General features: G+C 26.6%; 1 protein-coding gene across 23 annotated transcripts in view; it reads left to right on the top strand.

Moving 5' to 3' along the window:
• Positions 1–20,063, top strand: part of LOC129947033 (voltage-dependent calcium channel type A subunit alpha-1) — a 115,784-nt gene extending 95,721 nt beyond the window's left edge. For 15 of the 23 annotated variants that reach the window (XM_056057444.1, XM_056057449.1, XM_056057446.1 and 12 more), the window contains 7 exons: positions 1,049–1,099; positions 9,308–9,432; positions 9,518–9,684; positions 14,765–14,968; positions 15,818–15,969; positions 16,066–16,286; positions 17,610–20,063. In XM_056057444.1, the coding sequence (XP_055913419.1) occupies positions 1,049–1,099; positions 9,308–9,432; positions 9,518–9,684; positions 14,765–14,968; positions 15,818–15,969; positions 16,066–16,286; positions 17,610–17,760 (1,071 nt within the window). In that variant the 3' untranslated portion in view covers positions 17,761–20,063. Of the gene's footprint in view, positions 1–1,048; positions 1,100–2,228; positions 2,319–4,501; positions 5,171–9,307; positions 9,433–9,517; positions 9,685–14,764; positions 14,969–15,817; positions 15,970–16,065; positions 16,287–17,609 lie in introns of those variants that run through there. The other 8 variants (XM_056057460.1, XM_056057459.1, XM_056057458.1 and 5 more) reach the window with 5 other exon arrangements.
• The last annotated feature ends 567 nt before the right edge of the window (positions 20,064–20,630 follow it).

Below are 20,630 nucleotides of genomic sequence, written 5' to 3'. Positions count from 1 at the left end.
GTTAATTATTCTGCTAATCAGCATTAAATAAATTATCTCCCCAACCGAACGCTCTACGTTCAAAAATGTTTGTGCAGATGTGCTAAAATCATTTTCGATGTCAAGGAAAGCAACCATAGTGAACCCTCTATAATGGACAGAGTAATTTATGGTTCGCTCTAGGGTGAGTAACGTCGTTTCCACCGATTTGCCGACATCGGGAAAAAAACAACTTTCAGTTCTCTCCATATTAAGGGAATATGGATCAGAATACATTTTAGAAAAAAATGAGTAGTTGTATTCATAACACATTTTGAAATCTATTTTGTAATTATTTTATTAATATTAAGACTAGAAAAAAATAATTAAAAACAAAAAACTGTTAAAATTTAGAACAGTTTTTGGATGTTATGATATAAAACACTTTAATTTTATTTTTATTTATGTTAAATTTATTTCACGTTTGATAATAAAATGCAGAATTGGAAGGAGGTATATTAAATCGCACTAACTTTTGTGTGTTTTGTGTTTTGTTTAATTTGAATTAATCTTAAAATAGTTAACTTTACCATAAAAGTAGGATTAATAATTTATTGATTTATTTTTTATTGATTTAAATATTGTAATATTATGAAATTGATTCTTATACCTTAATCCTTCAATTATGAATATCAAAGTAAACCTTTAAAGTTGAATTAATGTTGTTTTTAAATAAATGTTCAATGTTAAATTTATTAAGTAAATTAGATAAATTAATTTATATTAATAAATTAAACTAATAATTTTGTAGGTAAAGAGTTTTATGGCCATAGCAAAGTTTTTTAAACTTGCACAATTATTTTTAAGTGAAATAAAAAATTAAGTTCTCTTACAATCTTTTGAGTTACATAATCAAAAATTACAAAACAATTTTTATTAAACAAAAAATATTAATAATAATATAACAATTATATTCGAAAATATTTGATGATAATTTTGTTTACACTTTTTTTTCTCATTTACTTTTTGACTCACATCATAACGACTTGCAATTTCAAAAAAAATATTGTTCCTTCCAACTTAAAAAAAGGCCAAGAAAGATGATGATATGAAAAGTAGTCCTACCGCTGCCGATCAGCCGGTACTTGCTTTTTTGCAAATATTCTTTTCAAATTATTAATATATAATTATATTTAATCAACATAATATATATCATTATAATCATTTTCTTAATATTCAAAGTTTGCTAAATGTATGGAAATTTATTTAAACAAAAATTCCTGCTTCGTTTGTTGGCATTTTATATATGAAAATATATAAATTCTTTATTTATCGCTAAAAAAATTATAATCAATGATTATGTTGTAATTCCTTATATCAAATTCCCTGGCAAATTTTTCCTGTGAAATTATATTCAATCATAACATATAATCTTATTTATAGATGAATTTCTATAAAATAATATAATCAATTTATATACACCCATATACCTTTCAATAATTTTACTTAAATTTTCTGTCGACGTTTTTTCACCTTAAAATATCCCAATCCAAATAGAAAATTTTATTGAACAACGAGACATTCAATAAAAATAAATTAAATTACAACCAAAATTTCGCTTGCTTTTGCCAGTCCGAACTCATTTGAGAACTTTATGCATTATAACACAAAAAAAAAGATATTTTTTAGTTGAAAAAGAGACATGATTTTATTTTGAAATTTTTTATTTGGCAGTATCACAATTAAGATATAGTTATAGTTTTTGCACATTTTCCTAATTTTTGTTTTGAATTTATTAGTTTTTCTTCAGATTGTTGTTTTTCAGAACTGGAGTTTTTGTAAAATAAGAACAATAAGTTATAAATTGGAAAACAAACCTCAATACAATTGTTTTATATAAAAACACTACAATTATTATTGATTCATGAAATTTTAAATTCTTAGAATCATAAATTTTTTCAAACGGTATCGTATTTTTTACCCATGTCGTTAGTTAGTGCCTGTGCCACCTTTTTTGATAGGTACATCCTCTTGCGAGGAATCAAAAAATTCTCCAAGAGTTTTTCTTATGATGTAGAGAGCTTTCTCTTATTAGCCGTTAGGATTCGGCATACAACTGTAGATTCCCTCCATTGATGACATGGTTTGCACAAATAAGGTTAAGAGTAGTTCTCAACAAACTATCGCCTAATTTATTTATTTATCATATTTTATTTTGATTACAAAAATACCTATGCAAATTTTAGATTTGTTTCAAAATATTTTTTTAGGTCCAAGGCGTTGCGCTTTCAAAATAAAATTGTTTGCCCAGACAAATCAAGAAAACAATTCAGACAAAGTATTTAAAAATCTATCTTCACAAAGATGTATCTTAAAAAAGACAATCACCTTTAAAATAGCCCTTTACTTTAAAAAAAAAAAAACAATATTAAATTGCAAAAATGCCCAAGCCTACAGAATGAAATTTGATACTTCTTTTGACAAAAAAAGTAAGTTGTTTTTGGAAATGGTCATATGTTGAACATTTTTTAACAAATGCATTTGATTGATTCTACTAACAAAAGTTAAAGGGCGTGTTACTAAAAATGTATGTAAATATATTAAATAAATTATGATATGCATACCATATCTATTTTTTAAATTTTAAAAATTAAACCTGATAATGAGATAATCTCTTTGTTTAAATTGGGTATAAGTTTACCTTTTTAAGTTCTATTTTCCCAAGAGACGTTTTCACTTCACAAAGGATAAATTAATGTGTTTTTTAATTTTAATAAAATTCGTTGCAAGTTTTGAAAATTATTCTTAACAAAACATCGCCTAAATCAGTTTGAAATATTTGCTTGAACTAAAATTTCCCAAAACTACTCAAAAAAAGGTACTAACAAATGAATGAATACAAATTTAACAAAATGAATGAATACAAATTTAACAAAATTTATAAATAATAGCGCTCACCTCACAATAAGTATACAAATCTCCTAATAATAAAACAACATTCTATTCATAAATTTTGTTTTATTTTAAATTAATTTTTGTTTTATTTTTTTCGCACAAACTTGGAATGAACATTCTTTTGATTAAAAAATATATTGGAACCACAGTAATGAAAAAATATAAATTAAAAGTAGAAACAAATTATGTAAACATGCTCGTTTAATATATTTTTATAGTATAGAAAAATTAACACAGTTTTAATTATTATAAACCAAGTTGCCTTTAATATAGTTGTTTACCTTAAAGTTAATGCTATGGTCTTAGTGTTAGTGATCACATTTCACTCAATCAAATATAACAATTAACGTAATTTACTAATATTAAGTTCATCAGGGATTAATTAATAAATTAGATTCCAAAAAAAAAATAATAAATAGAAACAAACAATTCATTTAGAGACCTAGAAACCAGAAATCTAGAAAAATAATTGTCCTATATTTAAACAAATAATAAATAGTATTAGTTTTTTATTTTTATTTGACTTGATTTGATATATTTTAAATTCTTAAACAAAAAAAAACTAGGCATGTTCTTAGTTTTCTTCATTTTTATTTCTTAAAATACCTTTGCATGAAAACTAATCTAGTTTAATCTTTATTTTTAACTGAGTTTGTAAATTTTTTGTCTTATCTAAAATAAGCACTCTTAGCTATTTTTTTAAATTCTTCTCTAAAATCTCAAAAACAAATAAAAACTAAGCAGAAATCAATTCGATATAAGTTAATTGTATGTTTGCGTCTATAAAAATAAATGTTATTTTGTATCATTGAAATTAATATTGTCTTGTCTACCTCCAAGTAGTCTTACTGTATCAGTTCCACTGAATAAAGTTTTGTATTTAAAATATCGAAAGGATTTCTGGAAAAACACAATGTAAAACATATTTATTCCAACATTATTCGTCTTCTGAACACTAAACACTTTTTATCTCTAACAAAAATAATTATATCAATTAGTTTTTTGCATGGAATCTAGACGTATTTATCCTAAACAAAACTACTAACTAAATAAATATGAAATATACAAAAACTATACTTTACTCTTATAATCCTTCTATTTAAGTACCTTAACATTATCCACTTATAAAACTTAAAACTTAAAGAAATAAATACAAAATTTACTTCTCCTAATAGTTTGATAACATTTTTGCTAATTTTTCCTATAACTACTTTTACATATACAATCTACTTCTTTTTTTTTAATATTTACACATTTTTAATAAACAATAAAATATTTCTTGCTTGATTTTTTTAATTCTTTTCTCGCTCTTGCTCACTGCAATCATATTTGCTAAATAAAAAAAATCAAAAAAAAAACATAAATAAAAACAAAATAAACATAAATATTTTTGCATCAACTACGGGAAATAACCTATGCCTAATTGGATTTCGGGAAAAATATTTGAATTTAAAAAAAAAAACACACTAAACACAAATCATCTTAAATAAAAACCTACTTTAAATACATTGCTCGAAAATTAAAAAAAAATTAAAATAATTAAAAAACATCACGCACAAAATCCCAATACCAAAAACAAAACACACAGAAACAATCATTCTTCAATTGCTTGCTTGATATGGCTGCGTTAGACAAGGATGATTCCCGTGCAGGTTCCATTAGTTTAGAGCCAAATAACGAAGGTGCTAATTCACAAACCCATCTCCTGGCCAATAATAATAATCATCAACCGCTTAATGGTGATGCTGATCATAATAATTTGGCTACATTAGCACGCCGGAGTACGATACGAAAGCGATCAATTAGGTAAAAAAATTAAACGATACTTTTTTGTTTGTTTTTATTTATTTTGTTTAAAATTAGCTTAAAATGATTGCTTGATTAAATTTCTATCCAAAAAAAATTTAAATGCTTTGAAATCTTCATACAAATCAGTTTAATTAAAAAGCCTAGAAGATACAATATTGTATAATACTTGGAGCCAATTTTTCAATGACTAAGTGCAGACTAAGTTAGCATTTACTAACTAATGTTTTACTGCGACATTTGAAAAGTTGTCCCTCAAGTGTAACTTTTTCCTTAAAGAACAACTCAATTTATAGGTTTCTGCTTCTACATAAATCTTTAAACAAAAATGTTTAATACAGTCCTTACATCAATCAAGTGACGGGGGGAATTTGTTTTGTGTTGGATTAAGTCAATAATGACTTATTTGAAAAATAATAAACATTTCTTAGTCTAAAATAAAAACGAAATGCAAATAAAAAAAATTAAATATGCAATCATTTTAGTTATTAACTCATTTTATTATTTAGAAAATCTATCAATTGTATGTTTTTCGAATTTTTATTTCTTTTTTTCATTTTAAATTATTTCATACTTGTTTTTATTTTACCAAAATGATTAAAATTTATATCCTTTTACGATTTTTTTTTAAATTTCAGAAACAAAAAGGTGATAAATTAACTAAAAGTGGTAACACATAAGTCAGAAAAAATATCCTTATATAATATTCTATATATACTCGTATAATATAGTCAATGTGAATTACTGTCGATAAAATTAAATATAGAAATTCCTACGTAATTTACATTATTATTATTATTCGTGTTACTGCAAAAAAAAAATTAATTAAAGTTTTTAGAATCTATAATTATTATAGCCCCTTATATATATCATTTTAAGTAAATCGGTGTTATTGTTGTTACTGTTGTAAACGCCTTTTTAAGAAGCAATATTTTCCTTTTTAGTGATTTTTATAGGAATCCTCTTATATAATGTATTATTTGTGTTTTTGAACAAGAAAAATTAGGATAGAAAATTATAATTGGCTTCAAATTAAAACCTTCATTTATGGTAGAAGTGTGAAGCGATGAATTTTGTTAAATTCAAAGAAAAAGAAAAGATTTATGTGATTTTTTTTGTTTTCAAAGAAATTTTAGTTTTAGTTACAATATAATTTAACCAAATTGTATTGAAAATAATATGCTTACAAAAATTTAAACATTAACGAAAGCTAAGAAAGATTTGATTTAGATAGTTTAATTTTTAATATTTTTTTATTTTATCCGTTCAAAAATCTAAAAAAAAACTGTATTCTTGCTTCACACTTTAGATATCGATGATTGGTTATTTAATTTTTGTATTAAATCTTTCACTAGGAAAGTTTACTAAAACACTAGATAGACGAAACCAAATTCCAACAAGCGGTTTTATTTTGATATTAAAACAATGAGTATGTTTAAAGAAAAATTAATAGATGTTAATTTCATTGCAAAGCCAGGTGGCTTCCACGGCAACGGTTGGAGCAACACATATTTTTAACGACTTTTAATTTGCGCATTTATTGCGATATGCCCTGCATACTTCACGAATTAATAACTTAAAAAATTCTAAAGGTTGTTAAATCATACGATTTGTTACCAACTTGAATAAAAGTAACGTTGCACCCTTCACCGCCTTGTTATAAATAAACGAAATCACGAAATTGTGGAAACTCAAAATCATTAAGCATTGCTCTCAAGCGCAAGGGTAAAGAGTTCCATTAGAGTCAGATTTAACTTTAAAGGTTACATCTCATCAAACGCCGAAGAACTGCATTAAACAATTATACGATTTTCCGATACTAAAATGTGAGGATACAGTTTAGTAATATAGCTTACGTATTTAAAATGGGTTTCACCACTAAAGATTTTAAATGAAACTAAAGAACATTTTGAAAACCGAAACAATTAGTGAAGATATCACTTTTATGATTATCCAAAGCATATCTTCTTTATGTACAATCCGACGTAATCTTGGTGTGGAATGCGTACTGTCAATAAGATCAGCAACGAATTCATAAAACTAAATTTGTATATGTCTCATACGGTTTTCTGCAGTCATATTATCACTTATTCTTGAGTGATAATTGGTCATGATTAATGAAATCACTTTCTTAAACTTTTTCGCTAATGTCAAGAAACTTAACGAAACCTTAAAATGCTTATATTTAACGAATTTTTACTATTTCACAATAACAATCAATGCATTTTTCAAATATTTATCGGTCTTTACTTGTCAAATATCAAAATATAAGCTTTTAAAATTCCTAAATAGCTGAATTTTAAAAATGAATCCTTTCTTAAAAACATTTAATTACTTATATTTTTGCCCATCAAAACAACTTAAGATTTCTTCTTTATATTTTATTGATATAAAAAAGGTTATTTCGTCAAATTTAACAACTATGTTATTTATCCAAACTGTTTATAATGACCATGTTTATGCATAACACATCACAGTAAAGGTTCCTTCATGAAACCTATAACTATGTCGAATGCCTGTGAAATGATATTCCAAAACTATTTAACCACTCTTTTCCTGAAAATTGTTCTGTAAAACCTGTACTTATCGTACACCTGCTCTGAATACTTGTGAAATTGTTTCCCAATGAATTTTGTAAGACCCTTTAAGACCTCCAATTCAATTTTGTGTTATTTTTTCATATCGCGTTCTTATATATTTTTAAATTAGAAAACAAACTTATAGCTTTCCCATAGTATGTAGTTAAAAAAGTAATACTTATGTTTTCTCTTGAATCTTCTTTATTCGAAAGATATTAGGAAATGAAATTAGTTCAATTCATTATAGCAGTGTTACCAAAATCCATATTTTCGTTAAAATTAAAAACAAATTTAAATAAATTCAATTATTTAATAATAAATATTTACTGCTGGCTTTAAAAGCTTTTTCAAAATATTAAATAGAAAAATTATTTTTATTTAGTTTTTATTTTTCTGCAAAGGCTTAAGTTAAAATATAATAATTTTTAGGTGATTCTAGGTATATTTTGAAGCTTTTAGAAATGATGCTTCTATATGATAGTACATTCTGGTTTTATTTAAAAAAATAAATCACTGTAGTTTTTCAAAATTATAAGACACAATTATTTGAGAAAACAAATTATGCATCCAATTTTCAATGAGCACTAAGTTGAAATACGTTCTCATTTTTTAAAAGCTCGAAAAGCCATTCAAGGAACATATTGCCGTTTACCTTCCGCGGAGATTCAATTCATGACTTACAATTCGAAAAAGCACTAAGTTGTGGTATTTTAAAGGTCAAGTTCTTTTGAGCGAAATATGCTGAATTGCAAACAACGATAACATATTATGTTTTCGGGATTTCATACTTTTCGTCAATGCTTGGTCGTTTAATGAAATATAGTTGAGTTAAATTTATAAACCTTACTGCATTTGGGCATATGTTATATGATATAAATAACGGTAAAAAGAGCTAAGAAGAAATGTCGATTAAGCTATTTAATCATTATTTATACTAGTTTCTTAAAAGTTCGTTTCCAAAAATAGTTTGGAAAGTAAAGACAACCATTTGCCAAACGTACAAAATCGTTATTAAAAAACTGTTTTAATAAATAATGTGTTTTTATTAATTAGAATTATCAATACAATTTATTATTTCTTTGACAAACGTCAGTGATTTTATATTATATCTATAATTTCCATTGTTATAAAGTTTTTTTATTTAAACAGTGTTCTACACTAAATATGAGTACAATGCAAATTTGTTGATATCAATTTAATAATACTTAAAGCAATCATATTTTCAGTTCATAATTTCTTAAAATTATATTTGAATTACATTTAAATTAGGTTTATAATTAAAAAAAAAGATATATGTGTTTTATTACTATCACACAAAATAAATAAGAACAAGATTTTTAAGATCCACTTTTTATTTGAGTTAATTTAATTTTGTTTAATTTTATTTTGAATAATTTATATGTTTAATCGAAAAAGCTAGTTTATATAACTGTGCCAATAAATGTTATACATGTTTGTAAGTCAATGTTTCAAAAAAAAAAATACAATTTGGTAAGTACCACAAAAAGCTTTTAATTCATAAACATTCAATATAATGATTATCTACTTAAACAAAATCCCAAAATAGTTAAGAAGCTATCATTATAATCACATTGCATGCGAGAGCCTTGAACTTTATCATAGAAAGTATTTGTATACATATTTGCAACTATCTATACTAATTGCCTGTCAACCTGCATGTTTTCAGTATTTTTTACTTTTGAATTTATTTTATAAACAAAATATAAATATATATTTATCAAAAATAAATATAGGACAACAGAAAATACAATTATAGAACAAAAATAAGCTAAAATAGTAAAATTTAATTCATAATTATTGTAATATAATTACAAATCTAGATTCATATTGGTAAATCAAAATTAGACTATAAAATGGAGTCGATAGAAAAATTAATGTTCACACAATTTTACTAATTAAATAATTAACAAAAAAAAATACTTTTCACATTTATACTGATCATACTTACTTACACTATCAATATATATATAAACAACAACAAAATATAGATGTTGGAGTTACAAGATGTTCCATCACGGCACCCTTCTCAGGAATCGTTAACTGGGGGCGATGCTGGCCATCTGCATCCTGGTCATGCGTACACAAACGGTCATCGAAGATCACCTAGCCTAAGGTAACCCAGAGAGTCAAAATTTAACTTAAAGTATTTTCATATAATAATTATATAAAAATTTTTACCTTGCGAATATCATTTGTAGGCATAACGGATCTCCTTTGGCCAGATCTCCAAGTCCTAGACGGCGAGGTCATCAATATATACATCATGATATTGGGTTCTCCGATACCGTATCTAATGTTGTAGAGATGGTCAAGGAGACCCGTCATCCTAGGCATAGTTATGGTCACCCTACTCGATATCCAAGAGGTAAATTTGTAAAAAGCAATTGCTTGAAAAAAAATACAAACAAATTAAAAAATAAAAATATTTTAAGTTTCTTATATACTCAATCTATGCTTAAAAGGGCTATACTTATATTTTATTATTAATTTACTCAATTTTTCTTTTTATTTTGCAAAAAAAAATTGTTTTTAGTTAAGATATAGTAAAATTGTAACCCTGTAAAAATAATTATAAACTTTTGTTTGATGTAACTATAAAAAATCCTAATTGTTTAGCTTTCTTAAAGCATGTTAAAATAAAATAGTCAAATTTGATTGTTTTATATTATTTTTTGTGTGTTCCGTAAAAAATAATTATAAAAAAAAAACATATTGTAAATAGAAGTAAATTAAATGCTAAACACCATAAGGCAATAAAAGCCTTCTTAAGAAGAAAGAAGGTTGTGATTATTATTTAAATTATTTTAGTATGCTTATCATTTGCTCAACGGGACAGCTTAAGTTTCAAACTTAAACCATAGACTAGAGAATCTTTGCAACTAACAGCCAAGTGCCTACTACTAGCTTTAGAATTTGCCGAAATTCCTTATGAAATGTCCTTATCAACATTTAATATTCAATTTAAAAATTGAAATTGATATTTTTGTTTGGAGTGAACATTTTCTTGTTAGTTGGTTCACTTAAAGTTTATATTTTTTTGGACGTTTCCATTTAAATTTCGAAACAAATGATAACTAAAAATATTTTAACAATTATATGTTAAAACTTGAGGCTCAACCAAAAATAAGTCAATTCATTTTCTAAATTCATTTCAATTATTTGTATGTACAAAATTTGACATTTAGGGGCTGGGTATACAAAATTTGTTTTAGCTAAAACTTCCCTTGTATATTTTTCAAATATTTAAAATAAACTAAGGACCATTTTGAAAGACAAAGTTTTTAAGGACAATACAAAGTGAAAAATATTTATGATGAAATTTTCAACAATAAATTAAATAAAACAGTTTTACAAAATACAAAATAAATAAAATTATATAAACACAATATCAAATAAATTATTCTTCCCCTACTGAATGTTTCATAGAATTATTTTGTCCTAAATAATAATACAATGCTGGTGTATTATAGATTTGTAAATTATATGGTTTTCTGTGGGTCAACAAATTGTTAATAAAATGTCCTTCAGAATGAAACTTTGGCGTCACATCGTTTTGAAAAACAAAATAATAACGAAATGCACAGTAATTTTGTTATTATTTTTCACTCATTCGTATTTTTAATAATTTAAAAAAAACTTTAAATTTTGTTAGTTTATTTTACTTTTCTAATTTTTTTCAAAGACATTCTTAAAGTTACGCGGCAATGCACTGACCATTTTTACATATTTTAAAAATTATCACAAAATTCGACCAGCAATTCAGCAAAAAATGTAAGCAATATTAAAAATTATTGCTTATAATTTTTAAATGTCAAAGTGAATTACCTTACTGAATGCTAAAAAACAATACGAGCATTAGGACAGGGTCACAAATTTCGTGCCACTTAAAGATTAAAAGAACTCGTGTTCATATTATTTGTAGTTATGCGGAAAAGCAGTTTGTTGCTATTTTTTCTTGTGTAATTATGTACAAGTCTTGTGATTATTATGGGTATCAACCAACACAAGTCAGGTTATCATTAGTTTTAAACGATTGTATGGGACAAATCTTCTTTTGCACTCGTGCAGTTGAAGAGGTACTGGAGTACTTGTTCTTCAACAATGCAAAACTTTTGCAACGCTGATTAATTACTAGCTTCAGAAATATCTTTAAGAACGAACGATTCTTCATAAGCGGCAGTATGGCTTTTGTAGCAATATTGTGTGGTCGACTGGTGATTTGTTGCTTTATTTAACCGAACAGTGAGCCATATCTTCACATCGTTTTGGAGAAAGTAAAATTATTAAATTTCAAAAGCATTTCATAGAGTTTGGCACGCAGCTCTCTATCGAAAATTGTTGCTTTCGGTATTGATGAATCTTTTTTTCGTTTGATTAGAAACTACCTGTCTAACCGTTCAATACTATCTATATTGGAGGGTTTAAAGTCTGATGCTCATACAAAAAATGCTGGTGTGCCCCAGGGATCCGTTTTGTCTCCGACTCTCTTCAATATTATTTGAAAACGATTTCTTGTCTTCCACTTCTAATCCACTAAAATTTTTCACATCCTTGTGCTTTGTGAGTGGAACTTCAGCGGCAGCGTATGCTAAGCTCATGGAAATCCCATCTCGACAGCATTATCCAATGGGGAGTTATTAACCATGTAGAATTTAATGCTTCAACAACTCTGTCTACTGTCGTCAAAGATTAATCCACCCCAAATGTCACTCGCATCCAGGAAACTATTCAATTTTCAATACTCGGTTTGTGTATCACAGATCACCTTTTATGGAATCATCACATATTCGACACTGCCAAAAAATGATGCTAGTTGCTTAGGATTAATCCGACTCAGTTTTGGGCGTACTGTAAAGTATAAGGATTCTTTTTTAAAACGCACATCGTGAAAGTGGAATGTTTTGGTCAACTCTGTTTTTCTATTTAATTTTGATTTTCAAAACTTTAACACTAATGTCCACCGAAATCTCATCTTAAATTCTTCCCTATTTTCCTAAAGCTCTCACTGTGTTCAAATTAAAACATACTACTACTAATAACCCCTGTTAATTGTTAAAAAAAAAATGTTCTGCAACAACGGAATATTTCGAATATTTTTAATTTTCAATTATGGCATACTTTTGACTTATTTTTTGGTTCTTGTTTATGACTTGGAAACCATACAAAATACGACTTGTGTTGTTTTAGTTGTATATAAAAATCGTATTTATATATGCTGAGAATTCTTTTTTTTAGGCCGTACCTTATACACAAATACGCGTTACTATGAACAAAAAAGTGAGTGGTTAACTTAGCGTATGCACAAACTTAATAAATAAATCGAAATGGTAGAGAAAAGTGGAACGTTTTGCCTCCAGTTCGGTAAAGAATTTGGGTTTAAGGGTTTTGTTTTTTTTATTCGGAACTGGTTAACTCCAAACGACTTTTATACTTTCTATCATTTTCTTAGCGAATCGGATTGAATCCTTTAAGCAATATATGTTTATAAATCTTATTTTTATAAAGAACTTTTTTCAGAGAATAATTGAAATTTTGGTTTTACCCGAGTGAATAAAGAAATAGATGTGTTTTTGTTTTGTGAACAAAATATTGGTCCTTAGTTGTAGTTGTCAAATTTAAACACTTATACGTATTCTTTTTCTTTAAACAAAAACTACAATTTTGAACAGTATTTAATACGAGTTTGCATATTTTTGGTTAAAGCTTTATTGAATCTACAAACTTAAATATAGAATTTTGAAGTAAATTATGTAGAAATTATATTTTAGACTTCAGAAATACAAAAATTCAATACAATACAATATTTTATGCAATTTAATCATATTCACACTTTTATTTATTTTTTTTTTAGCTTAATTTTATTTTGTTTATATTCATAGTTTTATTTTTTCGTATAATTTTAATCACATTTGCATATCAACACACATAAAACAATAAAATTAATAAAATATTGTTTATTTTATATGAACATGAACACACCAATACTCTAAGTTTTTAAGTATAATACTTAGTTAGACAGATGACTGTTGTTAATAGGAATTTTAGAAGGTTCATATCTTTTTCAATAAGCCGAAATATTATGTCCATGAGGGATTAAAGTCCTCTTAAGGTTTAAAATTCTATACTCGAATTTTTTTTCGAGAAAAAAAAATGACTGTGGATATTTTGCTACAACATGGAAACTAGGACTTTTTAGAATATTAAATCTGTTTATTTATAAAAAATAATTAGCTTGCAAATAAGCACTAATAAATCAATAATTTTTCCTAGTTTTTTTTTAAAGTTTGGTCATCAGATTACGCCAAAAATAATGGATAAAAATGACTATTTTTGTTAAAATTCAAGATTTCTTAAATATAATGTTTTATCTTCCACTTTAACAACTACCAATTTTAAAGCAATCATTATACAATGAAGGAAATTTAATTCTTCAACTTACATAAAAACTAACCTGCGTCTTTTTGTCGATGCGTCAAAAATATTTTCAAAGATGGGCAGGAAAAAACAAATGTACTTCTTCAAATTTTGAATTAATTTTTAAGCTATCACATCAAATTACGCCTTCAGCTCATGGTTATTTTTACTCAGTTTTCCAGGAGGAAGTGAAAATCGATTATGACATGATATTGAATCCTCAACCCAATGTCAAACTTCCTGCCAATCGATTTGCCAAACAACCATACTCTGACCTTATTGTATGACGGATTTTTACAATTTAAAAATCAGTCCCAAATCGATTTTATTTTTAATGCGGTTAATTTTTGAGTCTTACAATCAAAAAGGCACGTTTAGGTACACTGAAGATCAAACATGACATTTGTTATTATTATTAGTTTGGTGATAATTTGTTTTATTTTCCTCTACACAACAATAGGTAGAAAAAGTCCAATATTAGACCCTTAACTTAGATTGTTATTAGTTACACCCACATATAAAGTTGGTTTACATTGTCCCAATTCCGCGAGTTAAAATTTTTGTGAAAGTGAATTTTAAATGTTTTACAGTTAGTTTCCTTAAGAACAATGTTTTTTGTTTCATATATTTTTCTTTTTAGTTTAAATAAGCTTCGTTTATTATAGTTTTCTTTTTTTTCAGACAAAAGAAAAAAATATATAATGTAATGTCTTATGCTAGAAAAGTTCAAATGTCCAATTCTATTTCTTATAATTACTTAATATAAATGTTTTACTTTTACTTTGATAAATTTTCAACGATATAAATAACTAATAATGCTTTTCAAATTCTTGGTTCTTTTTTTTTGTTTTATTTCTTTTGTTGATTTTCAAAAAATAAAAAAATGTCTTTTATTAAAAGTAAAAATAAAACACTTTCCTTAACACTTTCTTGCGGCTAGTCAAATTTAAAACTAAAAAAAAAAGAATTAACAAAAAAAAATCAGAAACTACAACTTTAGCAATATACATAAATATCTTTCCCCAATGTAGGTTCATGGTCAGCATCGACAAGTCCGGCCCGTTCGCCTTCACCTTCTCGATTTGGTGGCCATTTATCTCGAAGTAGGCGTAATCACCTGCCTTATCCCACATATGGGACGACAAGTCTATGTCAAAGATCACGATCGCCAAGTCCCGCTCGACTTCAGGAGATGCGTGAAAGAGATAGACTTGGTATTGGGATTGATGAAATGGGTACTTTTGCAAATGACTTAAGAATCAAAAAAAAAATTTAAAAAAAACTAATTGGACAATTTTTTTCAAAAAAAAAAAAAAAAATAGAAAAAATATTAATAAATAAACACTAACATACAATCAATTCAATAAAAAAATCACCAATTCATTTGTGTTAAACTACATTTCATTACTCTCAAACATTTTTTTCTTTGTGTTGTGTATGTGTTTTGTTACCTATTTTTTTCGTATTTCTGAAATACTATCTATATACACACATTTATTTCATGGATGCGTGAAATATTTTCTAGAATAAGGTCCTTTTTTCTTATCGAAAGATCGCGCGCATGGCACTAGGAGCGATGTGCGTTTTTTTTTTCTTTTTTTTAAATTATCAATATTGTTCATTTAAATCGAGTACATCCTTATGTATAACAGGCGCAACATTCTTGAAAAACAAATCTATACTTACTCATTTTTATCAACAATTTCAACATTATGCATTTTATTATATATTTATATTCCATTAAAAAATAACCATTTTGCTCATTTTACAATATCAGCATGTTCTTCCGCACTCTCATTTTATACAGAAAAAAATAAATCTTTAAAATGTATCTACAATTTTAAGTATCTCAATGTATTTTTAATTTTAATTCATTTTATTTCATTCATTTTATCGCTGATTTTTGATTTTCTTCTTTAACAATTTCTTAATTATTTCTTTTTTTGTTTATTTTTGTATGACCACTCTCATTATCATAGCTCTATAGATTTTGCTCTTTTTTCGTCGTTTTTTATTTTTCAAACTCAACTTTTACAATAAGCTTTGTATTTTGTTTGCTTATGCAATCCTTTTTGTTTTCAAAGGAGGTACACATGTTCAGCATAGCTATCCAGTATTGGCGGCGAGGCGTGGAGGAGCTGGAAGACGTCTGCCGCCGACACCGTGTAAACCATCAACGTTGCAGTTGAAGCCAACAAATATTAATTTTCCAAAACTGAATGCAAGTCCAACGCATGTACGATTTACATGATTTATTAAAAAAACAAATAAAATGTTTATTGAAATTTTGTAAATTAAATTAATATTTTTCTTTTATTTTTTGATTATACAGACACATCATTCGACGCCTCATAGTGTTCACTCATTGCCACACCACCGCGATTTGTTGCGGGATCCAAGAGATATGTACTATAGTAGTAGGGAACGAGATAGAGATCGTGAGCGATATAGAGACAGAATGAGAGACTACGACCTGCGTTACGAATACAGAGATCGAGAACGGGAGCTTTATGAAAGAGAAAGAGATAGGGAAAGAGAGCTGGAAAGAGAAAGGTATGATCGAGACCAATGATATTTTTAAGTAGACTTATGTAAAGTTGGTCAAATAATTTGAATACAATTCTTTAATTATATTTAAAAAAGTACAAACAAAATAATTTGTACACTTATTTAACAAAAAATAAGCAGACAACTTTTGTTCAAAGTTTGAAATATATGCTTTTAAATTGTTTTAAGAAACATATGTAAACCAACTTAGCATAAGAAACTGCTTTAGACTTAACATGTACCTGGCCAGTGTAAAACCAACACCATACTTTACCTACATACAATTAAAATAAGAAAACATAAATTCTAATGGATGTAAAGTAAGTGATTCCAAGTCATCTTTTTATTTCTGTATCTTTATTCAAAAATGTGCTAATAACGGATTAAAACGAACTGAATGTGATCAATTTTTTATTACTGCCCAACTTCAATTGTGGATCAAGTTCACCCAAGTCCTGAAGAATATCACTTGAGCTAGGTCCAGTTATTCAGTTGTGAGTTAAACCAAGAAAATGTTTCCAAAATAAATCCAAAAATCCAAAATACGTTTCGTTCTTGTTGATTTTCACGATTTAGAGTGAGCTCAACAGAAAATAATTACGAACTGTTTATAAATAATTTTTGTCACTGTTCTCCGTGATTCTCATTGAATCAAGTAGACAACTAGTATAAGAGTGTTAAGTGCAAATTCTCTGTCTCCTTGTTATTGTTTTGCTGGAAATGCAGCCAACTGATTGACCAACCATAATTCATACCCTTTCTTGTTTTATGGATATTTAATATATAGGTAGTGCCAGTGCCATGATGGTTACTGCCTCTTGCAAGGAGTTGGCAAAATCTCTGAGAGTTATTCTTGTCATTAAAAGTGCTTTCTCAAATAACCCATTCGGATGCGGCTTAAAACTGTAGATCCCCTCCATTACAGACAACATTACTTGTGAACAGAAATGGTTGAGAGTTGTAAGTCACTAGGCCCTAGTTCTCAACGGACTGTTGCCCCACCTATTTTACTTATTTAATTTTGTCTAATACATAGACATTTATTTTACACTTAAAAGAGATTAAAAAGCTAATAGGCACATGAAATGGGGCAATCACTTAAACCTAAAGAAAAATACTGTTCCATGTTATTTTAAAAACACAATTAAAAGTTTTTTGATGATGTCATATCTATTTAAGAAAGAGTGCAACTACTTTAATTTTATTACGAAAATTATCCATCCCGTATTGTTGTCTTGGCTTCCTATTATGGTATAAAGAGAGCAGACCAATCTGCTTGAATTTGATTTTTATATCTCACACACATGTAACAACATTTTCTCCTTGCAGACTGGAATATATTGCACCTCTGTCCTTTGAACAGGCTCTTGCCATGGGACGAACAGGACGAGTTCTGCCTTCACCAGTTTTAAATGGCTACAAGCCAAAAGGTGGCCTACACACACGACATTCGGATTCAGATGAAGAAGACTGGTGCTAGCAAAGGCTTTGATTGAGGCGTGACCGCAGGGAACAGATCTGGGTGTAGCTACAACAACAAAAACAACAACAACAGCAACATATACAAATTAAAAAAAAAGAAAACCACAAACCATCTCATTAATGACATGCGTGAATCAACAAAAAAAACAACAACAACAAACAACAACCAAAACATTTAATAGTCTATAATATCTTTCTCTACAATCTGCTACAATAAGTTCGAAATTTTATACGCAAAAATAAAATAAAAACAAAAAAACAATTATAAACAATTTAAAATACTTTTGAATTATCATAATCAACGGAAAATATTTTAAAGATCGTACAAAGTATGTAAAGAAACTGACAAATTAACCATCTCAACAAAAAAAAAACAAAACTCGTATAAACATTTAAAAATAAAAAAAAGTTTTATATCTCAAAATAAAAACAAAAAAAAACATATATTGCCGCAGCTTTAACATAATAGCTTATAATTTTTCGTTTTTATTCCCAAATTTAAGAAAAAAATATACATAAATTTATTAAAAATGAAAAATAAATAAATATATGGAAAAGGCATTGTTATTTTATTTCTATAGACAATTTAAATTCGATATAAAATATACACATTTTTTATAAACAAAAATAAGAAAACAAAAAATACAAGAAAGAGTTGTAGAGGTACCTTTGAATACATAAATTATATAGAAAGCGTAAGTCCAAAACAAAAGTTAATTTGTCAAAATTATCCCAGTTATTACCAACAATACAAAAACAAAAATCAAACGTTGTTATTTCCTTCAAAAGTTTACGTTAAACTATAATACAAAAAAAAAACATTAAAAGTAAAATTTATTCATTATTAGCACATTGTTTTTGTTGACTGATTGTTAAAAAATGTAAGAGATTTTATTGCGAAATCTTGGATGCTATACCGTGTATGGATTGTTATACAATAATAAAAGATAATATTTAGCCAATCTATTGTTGAACTTGAATTTTTAATATTTTTCTTTAAATTAATTTTAATAGACATTTTACTAGAACAATTTAAACCTATTTAAATTTAACCAAAGAAAAAATATAAAATTTTTAACAAAACAAAAAAAAATAATAAAACTTAACTTCTTGAAATGATCGCCAAAATATATTTAAAAAGAGAAATGAAATAATAATAATAAACAAATTTATTTTTGTTGACGCATTTAATAGCCCTTTTCATTTACTTTGATCTTTAATTTTGCAATATAATATATAAAATATATTTGGACATTAATAATACAATCCATTTCGCTTTACATACTCACTCATTAGATAGGTAAATTAAAAACAAAAAAAAAACACTATAGCAAAAGCAAAAATAAATAAAATAACAGAGATTGAAACCTATAAAAACATTTAACATCAATAAAACATAATAACAAATGAAGTATCCAATACTTCAATGTAGGAAATGTATAAAATAAACCTCTAAGAACTTAACCAACAAGAAAAAAAAAACTAAACTGATAAATATATAAAATTTAGATTAAAATACAAATAAAAATAGGTAAACCTACAAAAGCAAACGCACAAAGTTACGATGCGATACGAAAAGATGAATGGTTATGATTTTTATGTTCATGAATTTATCATTCATTTATTTTTTCAATTTTAATTTGATTTTATTGTTTTTTTTTTAATCATTAATTTGTATACTGCATCATATAACAACAAGACACTGTACATAACTTTAGAACTTCGCTGTACATTTTTAAGCTTTCAAATTTGTACTATATCACCCTGCAATGAAATAGAAATATAAAAAGCATCTACATAATACAAAATAAAAACAAAAAAATGCTAAATTAATTAATTAAAAAAGGCATTTTGAAATTCTTAAAACCAAAATCACGTTGATCTCATATTTTAAAGGATTCATCATATCATTACTAAAAGTACGGTAACATCTAAACAAAAAAGTTGATTAACACTTCTTATTTGGTATTAATGTCATAAATCATTCAGATTAAAAGGGTTTTATTTTTGACTGGGGTAGCTATTGATTGAAATTTAGACAATTTGCAAAAAATATGAAGCTTACTTTCCTTACAAAAAAAAACACACACACACAATCAAGACATGCAGTCTCTTTGTTTTCGAAAAATAAAATTGAAAATCTGATATAGTCCAACTTGAAGGACCTAAGTGATAAAGTCCTTCTGTTGAAAGCAAAAGCAGCAAAATATCTAACGTTGCATATTAGATATTGTATTCAAACAAACCAAAGAGTTTGGAAGTTTATTTAAATTGTGAAGTGGTTAACATTTCACTAAATTCTTCAGTGGATAAATTTCAAGAAATAGGATATAGACCTAAACAACGAATATTAGGCCGTTCCAGCAGAATTTCTGCATAGACCATGTTTTTGTAGGTCCTTATCACTAGAAGTGGGGTCAGATAGTGTCTTATAAGAGTAATAATACAGAGACCCCTAGAAAAATTTTCGGTTTTCTTTTTTCAATTCATCAATTCAAGCAAATATTCTTGCAAACTGATAAAAAGCTTTCACTTTTAAAGAAGGAAGAAGACATGAAAAGATTATATCTCAAAGGATTCAATTTGAATTCATCGACTCCTTTATCTTATTGAAACTACTTCCATGCAAACTTTTATTTGTAAATTCAATAGGTATTGGAAATGGTTGACAATTGATGCGGTGATTTATGGACACCTTTCTATTTTAAAAGCTTTCAAATAAGAACAAAAATTTAATATTCATTCTGAAACTGTAAGGTCTAAAAGTCAAGAGAATATTTATTTTCATTAATTTTGAAAATGTTTTACTACTTCTTATTCAGATGTAATAAATTGTTGAAAACTGTTCCGCAAAACATTTAACTATGG

The sequence above is a fragment of the Eupeodes corollae genome, chromosome 2 (assembly GCF_945859685.1).
Source record: "Eupeodes corollae chromosome 2, idEupCoro1.1, whole genome shotgun sequence".
In the NCBI taxonomy this organism is placed as follows: Eukaryota; Metazoa; Arthropoda; class Insecta; order Diptera; family Syrphidae; genus Eupeodes; species Eupeodes corollae.
Note: the sequence above shows the minus strand (reverse complement) of the source record. Positions and strands in the feature narration are given on the sequence as shown.